Genomic DNA, 14029 nt, shown 5'->3' with positions numbered 1-14029 from the left:
AACAACCGAAACCAGGGAGACATCAATGTGTTAATCCGGCAGTTCCATTTTTATTGTTAAGCGCATCGATTGAGGCTTTAGCATAATGCACTATTTAAGCCAAAAAATTATAATACAGTACCGTAATTATTATTAATCCTGGCATCAGGTTTTTCTGTTCTGCTTGTTTAGTGCCAATGGTAAAAAGGTGTTGTAGCTGTAGGATATATTTTGTGGTAGCTGGAGCTTGTGGAAGATTTTGAGAGGGTTACCCCTTCCAAATGAGATTTTTTTAAAGAATGAACCTCTGGATGGCCAGAAATGACACTCGGACTGTGATAGACATGTGTTGGCTTGGAAAGGAGCTCTGTTTGATTGGGGGAGGGGGGCGCACCCCCTTGACCTGTCTGGTGGGGGTCCTACATTAACTATGGGTCAGAGCCAACAATGGTTGCACTATACCGTACTGTACACATAGTCTAGCTTTTGATAGAAGCTGCAAAAGGATTATCCTGTTAAGTATCAAGTTTGTTTTTCTCAAACCCCAACACAATTCTATGCTGCGTCTGTAGAACCTTATCCAAACCACAGCATAGAATTGAAGTTTTTTTGGAGTGCATGTCCATACTAACCAAAAAAGTCCCTAGAGTCCAATCTATCACATTTAAGACATTTGGACAACGAAAGTCAAAAACATTCCATAAATGTTTTCCTCTTATACAGTTTACTAGTCTTTTCAAGGGTAGGGGGTATTGTCTTTCGTTAGTTATCTTTAATATTTGTCAAAATTGAAAAATTATTGAATAGGGCAAGGATGTTCATAATGAACAGATATCTGGATATGTTTAAAAAAAACAGCGCAACATAGATGTCACATACATACACACGAAGCGTATCCTATACATTCCTTTGCTTGAAAGCACAAGAACCAAAAATTAGGTACATACAGTACCATCAAAAGTGCTTCCCTGTTGCTCACCACTTTAATTCAACTGAGCCATACCATAAGTGATTTAGGCTTTTTAATCATAGGCACCGATTACAAATCTACTAAGGCTAGAATATTCTTTTATATACCTGTATGTATACAGTATATATATATATATATATATATATATATATTCCTGAGCTGCACTGATGAGATCTAACAAGATCGAAACAGTACTATCTGCAGATTGGAATATTATATATACTATATACTATATATATATATATATATATATATATATATATATATACACACATACAGTGTCAGTAGATAGTGCCACCACTTCGTACAGATGCAGTCATGGTAGGAACATGGTTCATGGTAAGAGTAAAAAAGTATTCTATCGTGAATTTTATGCTGCAGTTAATGTTTCGCTGCTTTTAATTGACTTGAAATTATTTGTTTTTTAAATTCTCTTTTTTTACTGACATTTTACTAACAAAAATCTTCAAAATCAGTAACTTTTTGAAGCCGATATGCCACTGTTTATCTAGTAGAAGACTTGCTATTATGGCCTTGTTTTGTGTTTTCAGAGTAAAATACCAAATTTCCTCTACAGTGTGCAACACATCTATTCGGATAAACGCCCTGGGAGTTTTTTTAGCAGGCCTTTATTATTTTTTTTAATAAAACGTACTCGAATAAGTGGCCCTTAATTTTGCTGTAAATGTGGAACTACTGTACAACTCGTACAACCGTCAAAATGTGCCATTGCGTAATCAACTTATAAAGACTTATAAAGGATAGAAAAAAAAATTCTAGTGGAGTAGAATGTGAATAGAATGTGTTCGGAATAATGTTGCTTTCATTAGATTTGCTAACATTTCTGGGTGGGGGGAGGGGTGTGTAGCCGTTTATTAGAGGAACATTTATTCAAAATGAGGAACTAGAAGGCGACTGAGGTGTTATTATGTGTTGTAAAATGTTGTTATCTAATTAATATTTATGAGGTATAGCAAATACAGTTCCAGTTTTGCAAAAATAAGCAGATTTGTGGGTAACTGAAGCTATTTTGAGTACGTCGTGTGTACATGTTGCTATTGGACCATTAATCTAACAACACATCAAAAATAAATAAATCCAATTAACAAATTTTAACAGTGTACAGCTTGTTTTATTGATTTACAATTACAAGCATGTTGTATTTTGCTTTGATTGAATAGTGAGATGCCAGGTCTTAGGAACAGCAAAACCAGTGTCCAAGGTGTAAAATGACTTGCTTAGTCAAAGAAACCTAGAAGAGACAGAGAGAAAAAAAAAAAAACACTGAATAAAACATTTATTTCCATTATATTCTCATAGCTTCATAAACAAGATTTCAAATGTACAGAATTCCATATTCAAATAGTTTCATCTGGTTTTCTTATGAATGTAGAACTGTTTCATCGATGACAAACCAAGCACAATTTAAGGTAAACTTACTGCGAGCTTTCGTTGATGTTATCAACATGAATTTGTCAGGTTACGTAGCACGAGAGGGCGTTGTTCACACAATCAAACATAACATCAAATTGTGCTTGGTTTATCATCAATAGAACAGCACAGAATATTTTTGTGAAATATTGCATCAAAAGTACAGTAATTTTAAATTCTAAGAAAAACAGATTTTCACTAAATGCATGAATATAATTATATCTTATTAGGACTAAGGAAATAATTGTTATCTGAACATTAAGTTCCATCCACTTAAAAAAATTCCTTTGACAAGAAAACTGTTGTATGCCCATATATAGTCATGATATTCTAATATATGGTATGATGTGATGTCATACTGAACATATTTAAGTATGTTACATGTTTTTGTCAAATAAAATCTGATAGCTTGGACAGGGCTTTAGACCAGGAGGGGACGCATTATGCTCCCGCCAAGGGCGTACGGTGTCAATGGAGGACCTACAGTCCGGGGATGGGTTGGGATGTTCCCTTTCTTATTGCGAGTCAAGATTTGCAGCTATTGTAATATTGTTATTAAAAAAATTTAGCGCTTTTTTTAAAGATTTTTTTGCTTGATTTTTTTTTACTAGAGAAGATAATTATTTTTAAATCTAACCGAATCCCATGTCGTCATCTGAGCTCTCTGTCTCTTCTTTCTTAGCTTCTTCTTTCTTTTCTGTAGATAGAAAATGATTACAGTTAGGCTATGCAATCTAAAGGTAGCACATTCAGCTACAGCTGGTCCCCTTTGAAACATGTAGATGTACCAGCAGGGGTCTAATTGGTCAACTAGATAGGTAAAAACATTTAAGATTAAGCTGTGTTGGGTATGATGTTAAAATATATCCACTCGAGCCGCCAGTGACCAACTAACAACCCCTTTGAGTGGATGATCACCAGCAGCAATTGAAAAAAATAGCTGAACAAAGGGCGTACAAGGAGTCAACGTCTTTTAGGTATAGATTAAGTATTAGTTTCTTGGTCAATTTTGTTCATATTTATGTTGAGCGCACAGAGGTCTCCATAAGTATGTGCACTCTGTAAGTTTATTTTAAAGAATTTAACTGATTGACAAACAGTGGAATTTTATCAATAATGACTGTGCTCGCTCCATAGTTGATGAAAGAGGTAAATTACTGTAGTTAATTTATACAGTACTTTAAAGTTAAATTTTATTAATGATAAAATCCAAAAGGTCTAAGGAACACCTAATGGAAGGAAGATAATTCATGCAGTACCTCTATTTAATATTATTAAAAACCCTATAAAATTATCAGTTGGTTTATTACCCCTAAATGTGACGTGTACTGTAGTTAAGAAGCATACTATTTTAGTAGGGGAGAAAGAACACCCTTTATTAAAATTAATTGTATCATCATCATATTCAATCCTTACCCTCTGCTTGGGCATCTGCAGCACCAGCGGCATCACCTGCAGCAGGAGCGGCTGATGCACTTCCTACATTCCTGACGAGGTCAGCGATTGATGCACCTTCAAGGGCTTTGGCAAACAGACCAGGCCAGAATGGTTCCACAGACACATTAGCAGCATTTACCAGAGTGCTGATCTTGTCAGCCTAAAAGAATAATACATTTTTGTGTGAGGTTATGAACAAGAAAATTTTTGCAGAAATAGGCTCTCAGCAAGAGTGAGTAGGCCTAAGGTACGCTGACCAATCGTTGGCAGGACGCCGTTTTTCGTCAGGTCATGACCTAATTACTTATAATAAGTACATTATTTACAAGATGTTAACGTTGGCACCACCTTTAGGTATGTTAAAAAAGAAAATCATCTTGTGTGGATCCAAATAATAGTGATGCAAGTTAATTCTCTAACATTTAAATATTAAAATAAAATTTATTTGATTCAATTTGAGCTAGTGGTTGATTTTATATAATTTTTCAAAAGAATATTTTTAAGTGGAAATCTGGCATAGGGATTGTATGTAGTGCTTGTGACCTCCTTAAAAAACAACACTATGCATTGGCGAAACTCGAGCGATGCCATAATTTAGTGTACAGTGCACTGTGATTGCGGGTAGATGGCTGACTTCTTAGCTTTAATACAAAAACCACTTGACGGTTGTTAAAATTCTTTCATATTTGGTCAAAATGTTTATTACCTATCTCTCTAAATTACTATTATAATCATTAGAATTACTACAGTATTTACTATCCTGACCACAAAAGTGGATTTTATTCGAGTATAATAATAATAACAATAATAATAATAATACTTCAGACATAAACTGCAGCGGAAATAGACAATGGATGAAGACAAAACAAACGCGCGACCGTTCTTTAAAATTTAAATTGCCTATCAATGCATGACATCATTGATATCCAATCAGAAATGCAATTTTAAACATCATGACACGGAAGTGCAAGGCCACCATGAAAGAGTGACCAAAATATTGAAGTGTGACGTCACGCTTGTAACAATAACATACAGTACCTAGGCCTACTTTATGATCTCATTAATGTCGTCAAAACAACACAAAAGTCTCCATTGCTAGTTCTACGCCCTAATAGTATTTGGTTGGTTTCCAAAATTTTCACAATTAAAAAAAAATTAGGCCCTACTCATTATGCAAGGCGAAAGTTGTTTTTTTTAAATAAAATATTTAAGATAACCCATACTGCACTGTAGCCTAGGCCTAAGTTTTTCTTGCTTTGTCTTTACCTACGAACACACACTCCTAGATAAGTTGGGCTTCTACAAATACAATACGTATGAAAATCGGGCACTAATACGGTTTCGCATCCAGTCCTAAAATCATTGTTTACTAAATTATTTAACACTATAATTAAGACGGTTAACGTCTTTGCGGTGCACCATCTTACACTCCAGGGGCGGATTGCTATAAAACGGTCTTAACTGGTAGTTTTAACTTCTCGAATAAAGCCGGCTTTATCACTTAGACGGTCTCCCTAAAGTCATTCCTCTAAAAGACCACATTGCTATAAAACAGTCTTCCCTAAGACCGCTTTGAGTATTGAAACGCAAACAAGCGCTCCCTGGTAACGTAAGATTGAGGGCAGCGTCATGCGTGCTCGCGCTCGCAAATGTATCGAAATGAACGTAAATTAACGCTGTAGACCTATTTTTACAGACGCTGCAAAGTGTGCGGAGTGTTCGTCGTTCGATTCTCCGACTTTGACGATCTACTGTAGGCCTAGGTCTTGCCATTGCACTGTTGAATTAATAAGCAGAACGCCATGATGAAAATGATCTTAAGACCGTTTTAAGCCTCCTCCGAGTAAAATTTTAGACGGCTAACTGGATAGACCAGCAATGGTCTATAATCGTAGACCAGTAGTGACGTCACGATTATAGCCGGCTAACCGTTAAGACCGTCTTACTGTAGGCCTACAGTAAGTGGAAATAGTACTGAATGTCACTCAAAATGTTATTTATCCAACAATTATGGTTTCTAATTAAGTTAATTAACCATTAATTATGATTGTTAACGTCTTCGCGGTGCACGATCTTACACTCCCGGCTTGTAGTGCATGTCAACAACTTTGCAGCGTTGCCAAATTCAGGGCCAAAAATGTGCGCTGAGTTTAAGCGCTCCTAGGCCTAAGTGGATAGTATGATTAGCCTTGTTCTGACGGTGTAAGTTACACCGGTGATATTGTAGTTATCGAACAAGCGCTGACGCTGACTGTATGAACGGGGTCACCTGATAGAAAACAAGCGCTTCACCCTGCAAGCTAACACCGACAAACGACCGGATTGGCAAGGCTCTCATCTGACAGAACTTTCTGTAAATTGACCTGTTGATTGCAATAACATCTGTACAGTACCTTGACCACGGTCTCATTTTGGAGGCAATTCTTCTAGGCTTAGTTGGTTCATATTACTATCAACCAAAGCATCTTTAAAATTACCTTTTTAACTTAATAATTGTCAAAAAAGTATAAAAAAAACATTACAGTACTAAATTATATTATTACAGTTCGTTGTAAACTTCATATAAATTTTCATGTCTTTTTTGGGAAATCCGCAAAATACCGTGGTAGTTGTTCGCTGTCACTTTAGCCACTGCAATTCACACACTCTAGCAAGAAGAACCACGAAAACGTTCGTACTCGCATACTACATTTTGGAGGCTCGGGTTATAAATGCTGCCAAAAATCTGCTAAATATTAATAGGTAGGCTTATGGTAGGTGAGGAAAAAAAAAAAACTCAGAGAGTTTTATTTCGCTTTTTCAGAATGCTCTACCAAGTGAAGATGAAAACATTGGATGTTAAACATATTTTGCCTTTTAATTTATTTGTCGATAGTTGGGATGGCCTACTGCCTAACCAATTCAAAGCAGGCCTACTGTAGCCCAGGCAGGCCCTAGCCTAATGTAATTTCTGTTTTGCCGTCTTTTATTGAAACATCATCATGAGATCAATAGAAAGAAATAATTTTAATCTTCAACTTTTTTATATCAGTGTGTAAGCGCTATAACTATCCACTAAAACTCTTGTGTAGACATACGATAAAATGACTGGATTTCTCATTAACTTGCATCGAATAGGCGTGATCGTGAGAACATGGCTAATGTCACTCAAAATGTTATTCTACTTTTCACTTTTATTTAATCTTCATCAAGAAAAATACATAATACAAAAAGATGAACTACAAAACAATACAAGTTTCCAGAATCCTAATGCAGCAAAATATAATTTAGTCACAAAAATTACAATTGGGCTCAAATTATATGACAGACCCTGGAAACCTGCAGTCGTAGAATCTACTGTGTGTGTGGTACGGCGGAGTGGAGTTGATTGTGATCTGTTACTATCGGTATACCGTCCTAATTATTGGTTAACTTAATTAGAACCGTAATACTAATTATGGAATAATAAGAGGCTTAGGCCTATAATGAAAGTCATCAAATCATCAAAGAACATGATTTTTAGTTACTTTAACCCTTAGCTTAGTGTTAAATAATTGCAAGTTTCAAATAATTTGGTAACCGTTTTCAGGGCCGGATGCGAAACCGTATTAGCGCCTGAAAATCGCATATAAATTACCATGCTAAATTAATATCTTCTGCAAAGAAATAAAAACTACGAATGACCATGATTTCGGGCCCTCTATCTCTACTGTCTGAATGCTTGTCAGATGGGTATCATGCACTGTACTTACCGTGATGGCTACATCATCATCATGAAGAATTAGTGCACTGTAAACGCAAGCTAATTCGGAAGTAGATGCCATTTTATGTTATTAGTATATCAAAGAGTATTTCTTTGGAGGAATTTCAATTCGATGGCAATTAGAATTAGTACACGTTGCCAGATTTAGGCCTGAGCTCTATTCGAGAACAGTGTACCTTTCTTTCGTTATTGTTGGGAAAGACCGATTTAGGTTAATCCATATTGTAATGGGTATACTTTTATACATTGTTGGTCTACTGTTAAGATTGAATAAGTTTATATTTGTATAGTGGGTACCAATACACTATAAAACCAATTATTTATATATTGATAAATCCAAAGCGTGTGAAATAACATATTCTTTAGAGTGAACGTAACATAAATTTATACATCTCCCTAGTAATATAATGGTACGAGCTTTATATGTAATTGTTCTGTTTTTGTAATATTATTTTATATTAACATTTATAAATTAACAAATAATTTTGTTATAAATATTTTTTTATAGTAAATTATTTATGTAACTACATTTTAATGCAAAATTGTTATTTCTTATAATTATTGTAACAATAGATAATAACAACACAATTGATAATTTCATTCAAGTAATGCCCCTTGACCTTTTATCATAGTTCTTTCCAATGTTTACGCTAGGAGCAGGGAATAGAACGTTTCCGGGTGTGTAACTCGAACTCATCACCACTGCTCTCATCACCACCATGTAGACCAACAGCAATATGCTGATGAATGCAAAGTCAGGTAAGGCAAATTATGCCCCTTGTTCATTTCCTACACTTTAATTTTCGGTTTGCAATCTGTTTTTCGGTTCGGCAAGCTAGCATGTTGCATCCTGCTGGACTTGGAAATTGTATTTCCGCTTCAACATGCGATAGCGTCGGGCGTTGTGTTTTCTGGAATGGTTTCTTTCACAAGAAGGGTTGACGAACTCAACGTCGACGACTTAGGTTGCATGTTGTAAACATAGACCTAGAGCAAATGTAAATCTTATGTGTGTATCCTTTCCCTTTAACTTTCACGGGTGTACCTAATTAGGCCTAGGGCCTAGGATTACTATAGTAATATAGTAGTAGGCCTAGCCTAGGCCTAGTGCATGGTTAAGGTAGAAGCAAATTTATCTGAAATTAGAGAAAATATTGTCCACCAATCAGTAATCATAACTTAATCTTAAATCTGCACAATTGATGAAAACAAATCTGACCATTCAGTCAATCAATCAATACAATACAAAATACAGTGGCACTGCTTACTGTGTACATCCATTCAGGGATTTTGGAGTTGGTAGCAATAAAATGAGTTTAGGGCAAATAGAAAAATTTATTAGATTATCACTCCCACCCGCATCAAAAATTTGGGAAATATTGATCCAGGAATAAAAAAATATTTTTTTTTTGCCGCATCAATTATTTCAACAGCATAAAATAACAATGCAATTTTGTGACTTCAAATACATTTTCTTTAAAAACTATAAAATTAAACCAGATTTTATACAATATTTACTATTACATACCAAATATAAACAGTCCCTCCATTATCGATAAAAACAAAAGTGAAATAATCTATTGTTCCAATTTAAAAAAATCAAAAAACCCCTCCCTCCTCAATTAAAAAAAAAAGAGTGATAATCTAATAATTTTTTCTATGTGCCCATAGTTATTTTTTCTTCTACTACTCACTACTAGCTTACAGTAGGCCTACAGGTATGCACTCCTTATGCCGAATTAACAATTAATCTTCCCATCACTACTCTAACCGGACCTACACAACCAGAAGCAAGTAGTTAGGCCCAAGTAATTTCTTGTGTAGGCCTAGTTGATATTTTATTGTAAGTGCAATTAAAATGAAATGGAATGAATGAGCACAAACAAGGTAATTTCAGAAATGGGATATATTTTTTGTACACTTTTTATTACTTTCAAAAGTAGAAACTCGCTACTTACAGTATAGGATGTCTTTTTATGGGGCTTTGGAATGGACCTTTTTTTTGGTTGTGAGAAATTGAGTATACTAAAAAAAATATTTCTATAATTATTACTACATTGTTTCCCTGTAGAATAATTTCCTCTGCAATCTTGTTTATATTTGTGAGTTAACAGTTTGCCCAGACAATCCTAGGATGTTGTCATCAGAATGTATTGTTATCCATAAGGAAATGATATCATCACTGCTTATGCTATTAATAGTATCATCATGTCATCAGGAATAGTTTTTCAAACCTTTTCTGTTGTATTGTAATAATAATGCATTCATTCATTGATCAGTAAGGGCACAACTGTAAGTACTATAAATCTTGAGAAGAATGCATTACTATAGTAATAGGCCATACATTCTTGGTAGTAATGTATACAAGATTAAGAAACCAACTCAAAATTACAATGTATATTTTAATGGTTTATTATCCTATATATTGTTTATTTCTGAAGAGGTTCCCATTTTTTGAGTTGGGCATTTGGCCCATGGTTTCCTGTTCAACATCTGATTTCTGTGTCAAATTTTTACTAGATAAATAAATAAATTTGTCACTCCATATTTTGTATTCCTCTGCTACAGTATGTGATGTGCCTGAATACTGAACAGCATGCAGGACGTGTTTGATGGCCGATTCCATCATTTTCCGCCCTGTGCGTAACTGAACAATACGCAGACCATGCATGATGGGAGCTTCCACTATTTTCTTTTATGCTCAAGTATTAAAACAAAATGTGCATGACCTTGACCATGTCCTTTGACCTGATCATCTCTTTCCTATTCTCACTGAATTTTATGATCCATAATACCGTATTTAGTTTTTTAATTACTAATTTATCAGTCATATTTTTCTACAGCCGCAAATTAAAGTAATATGCAAATTCATTTCTAGGAAAAGGGCACAGACATGTTTCTGCTGAGCATAGGACAAAAACTAGTAAAAGGCCTTTTTATTTACAGCTATGGGGTATGCCTGTGAACTATTAACTACTATAAATTTTCTTATTATCTTTTATATAATGAAATTCAGTGTATCATAATTCATAATTGTACAGATTGTTTTTTTTACAAAGGTCTGATAATGATGGTTAAATTTTCTCAAATTTAAAATTTTTTAGACTTTGGCCTGCTGACCTATTTTTATGCCCACTCCTGCCTTAAATTGTCGTGTGTAGGTTGTTTTGTGAGAAGTATATGACTACTGCTATCTGTTGCAGGATATCATGACGTAGTACTGTACAGTGTAAGAATGTTTATTGATAGAGGCCTTTCCTAGTCAGTCCTACCCTACGGATTTTTTAGGTGGGTTTTAAGGTGGATCTACTGTACCCATCCTCCCCTTGGATCCGCCCATGTGTATAAAAATGTTATGATACCATATTTATGGCTACAAAAGAGATAATACAGTTTTTACTGTAGGGCAATAAAACTGGGTGGAGTTGAATCAACCAAATGATATGCCAACTAATTACTAACTAGAGTGACTCATTTTGCAATAATGGATAAATTTATTTAACAATATCTTCATGATAATTTAAGTAGTAAGTCTGTAGGTTGCATTAAAAAAAAAGTGCATGGTATAAATGTATATTCAGAATATATTATCATGAATATTATGATGATGACTAAGAAATTCGTCTTCCCATTTTCCCTATGTCAGTACATCTTTGTTAAAATCTGGAGACACACTTTTACACTACAGTTTACAGTTGACAAACAAGTATTTAACAAAAGGCAGGCAGTAATATAACATTCAGTATACAAAATACAGTATGGTAGTATGTATACATTGAATAGGAAACAGATTTCTTGAAATAGGTGAAGCATGGTCACAAAGGTCATGTCTGCAGGGGAAAAGCATGTCATTTAATTATGATTTTGACTTGAAAGCTTCCCATAATATAGTTGCATCTAAATGTTTCCTCTTTAGTGATTGATGTCTGCTGAATCAACACGCCTGCATGGCATTATAAGCTAAAGCTCTGTTCTACATCTATTCCGTTTAATGCTGAGTTTCTCACACTCTTTATCTGTAGTTAACTGACTGCAATCTGTTTTTACAGTAGTGATTCTATCAGAAATATCCCCTTATAGATATTTAATTGGAATATTTGAATTTGATTTTTATTAAATCCACATTGTAATTTAAAAATAGAAGTCTTTGAATTGAAAAGAAATTCTACTAACGATAGTACTGTACCTTTTGTATAGACTTTCTGAAGCAAAATAATGTACATGAAATTTTCACTTTAAAAAATTTTCTCGTACTGTAAATGTTTTAGTTATATTCTTCATCGAAAATAATTAAGATTAAGTATCATGCTTAACGATAATATGCTTGTAACTTGACAACAAATTGTTTGTACAACCTTCTAAAATTTTCCATGATCATCCATATTAATACCTGTGTATAATATTAATATTGTAAAATTATAGATGTAAAATGTACATTCGGTATTACTGTATAGTGGTTTTCAAAGGGAATACATTCTATACTATGTGGAAATTATAATGAAATCGTGACATGTGCACAATACAGTGTACTGTACATTTACTGTAGTCCATCTGCAAGAAAAAATACAAACCAATCGATACTAGTATCTATTCACAGTACATCATAACATTTTACAAGTTTTTCCCTGAATTTTGTCAAAACCCATGGTCAACGAATTAACCTTTAATTGTGTACCTTTATGGTTTATGGACATAAACAATGCTGTGAGAGTAACAATGGGTGTGACAATACTGCTATCAAAAAACAAGGTGTTTTCTTCAATATCTTGTCTTTGAAGCAACATGTGGTACGTTTTGCAAATTTCTGTGGATGTACACATTATTCATGATATACAGTATTAGTTTGGTGCTGATCTCAACCTTTGGTACAGTAGGCCTACCACACAGCAAGAGAAAACAAAATGTACAGTCATGTATAGAAAAGTACAGATTTACTGTAGTGTAACTATAAAATGTAAGTATTTTATTATACTGTAGAATACATTTATTTTTCACTTTAATTTTTTTTTTTGAGATTTTCATGTTCAGTGACATTTCGTTTATTTGACTGACTTTTGTTGTTAACTTGTGTTTACATATTTTTGGCGTGTTTTTGGCACAAAACCTGGGACTGGTTGTAGCAAATCAAATACCCTACATTTGTCACCATTTGATCATTTACGCCTGTTTCTGACTAAAATATTATTAGGGTATGTAGAAAATTAAAATACTTTCCTGCATCATAGTATGATTTCTTTTTTGCTGCCGCATTATTTTTTTTTCCCAGCATTGCAATACTTCTTGATTAGGGTACAACCAAGTAATGTTCATTTTCATCTGCTTCGGCCTCTCTACAGTAATTTATATTTTAAAGATTTGTTGCTCATTTGATTTAAGAAAAAATAAATACAGTTCAGACATGAAACAATTTTTTTTAATTTCACTATAATGGGTGTGATGGATGTTGTGCGGTATTCAGTATTCAGGAGATAATCAGGTCAGGTAGAGGTCATCAAAAGTGTCTGAAAAACTACGTATTCGTATCTTAGGCGCATTCAAATGGCAGGTAACGGTATTCTGTGTAGTTTTTTCTAGACAATCTCATGGTATACTGTATATCCAGCGGCTGACCAAACATACGAGGAAATCTACATACTTTAAAGGCTGGTAATCAATACTGTATATTAACCTTTTCGCATCAGTGCATTTTTTATGTATGTTTTACACCCAACAATATACCGTGGAACCTCTAATAGAAGCCCAATGGTCTTAATCTTGAGTAGAAGCCCATCTTGAATTAATGCATCCCTTTATAGTTTGCAAAAGCAGACTCGAAAAGAAGCCCTTCTCAAAAAAACCATCCAAAGTTTGCAAAAAATAAATACGCCCAGAGCTTCAATTCAAGGTTTTACAGTATGTTTATTTCTTCTCTTCTAAATAACTCTATTTTTTTAAAATGAAAAAATAGAACATGGTTTATTCACAACTTAGCTATTGTTTACAAAGAAAATGCCAAGCCTCTAGGAATCAAGGAATTATTAGTATAGTACAGTAGTAGGCCTACAGTAATCAAGGAATATAGTATTTATTGTTGACAATACAATGCATACAGTATTATACAGTCGAAATTTGCATCCAGGATCTTAAACAATGGGAATAACTCCCTGAACTCGTACAGTAAGGGAATACCCCCAAAACCTTCCGCTGTTGACTATAGGTTCTGTGCCCTATGAACCTTAGGTTCTTTATTGCCATTTGCGCCTCCCCATCACAAAATTCTTGATCGTCCACTGCCTGCTGTATGTCTTGTAACAATTTTACAGTTACACATCAATGCATTGGATAGTACTGTAGTTTACCGATGATAGCACATGTTTTATTTTTGTTCGTGATGGAAGTACTTTTGAGTTTTGTTGTGGAGGAATTGAACAATTATTTGATGATATGCTAATACACTTTAATGCATCACAAACCCCCCCAAGCATAACCTT

The 14029-nt window shown here is 34.3% G+C and overlaps 2 protein-coding genes across 2 annotated transcripts in view; one reads left to right on the top strand and one right to left on the bottom strand.

Moving 5' to 3' along the window:
• Positions 1-2059: 2059 nt before the first annotated feature.
• Positions 2060-7772, bottom strand: LOC117102793 (60S acidic ribosomal protein P1-like). Its single transcript, XM_033243201.1, has 4 exons — positions 7549-7772; positions 3797-3977; positions 3018-3077; positions 2060-2201 (listed from the first exon to the last, which is right to left on the bottom strand). The coding sequence occupies exons 1-4, from the start codon at positions 7618-7620 to the stop codon at positions 2188-2190; spliced, it is 327 nt and encodes a 108-aa protein (XP_033099092.1). The 5' UTR covers positions 7621-7772; the 3' UTR covers positions 2060-2187.
• Positions 7773-8266: 494 nt separating this feature from the next.
• Positions 8267-14029, top strand: part of LOC117102791 — a 52264-nt gene continuing 46501 nt past the window's right edge. Inside the window, exon 1 of the mRNA XM_033243199.1 lies at positions 8267-8318. The gene's annotated coding sequence lies outside the window, so the exon portion shown is untranslated. The remainder of the gene's footprint in view (positions 8319-14029) is intronic.

The sequence above is a fragment of the Anneissia japonica genome, unplaced genomic scaffold (genome assembly GCF_011630105.1).
Source record: "Anneissia japonica isolate Jap-2015-1 unplaced genomic scaffold, ASM1163010v1 scaffold287760_len733007_cov179, whole genome shotgun sequence".
Classification (NCBI taxonomy): domain Eukaryota; kingdom Metazoa; phylum Echinodermata; class Crinoidea; order Comatulida; family Comatulidae; genus Anneissia; species Anneissia japonica.
This window is presented reverse-complemented; position numbering and strand designations above follow the sequence as displayed.

Excerpts from the sequence above, each read along its gene's own strand:
- LOC117102793 (XM_033243201.1), bottom strand. The coding sequence starts at position 7,620 with ATGGCATCTACTTCCGAATTAGCTTGCGTTTACAGTGCACTAATTCTT. Across the intron at positions 3,978-7,548 it reads ATGATGATGTAGCCATCACG|GCTGACAAGATCAGCACTCT; the intron begins GTAAGTACAGTG and ends TTATTCTTTTAG. Across the intron at positions 3,078-3,796 it reads TGCAGATGCCCAAGCAGAGG|AAAAGAAAGAAGAAGCTAAG; the intron begins GTAAGGATTGAA and ends TTCTATCTACAG.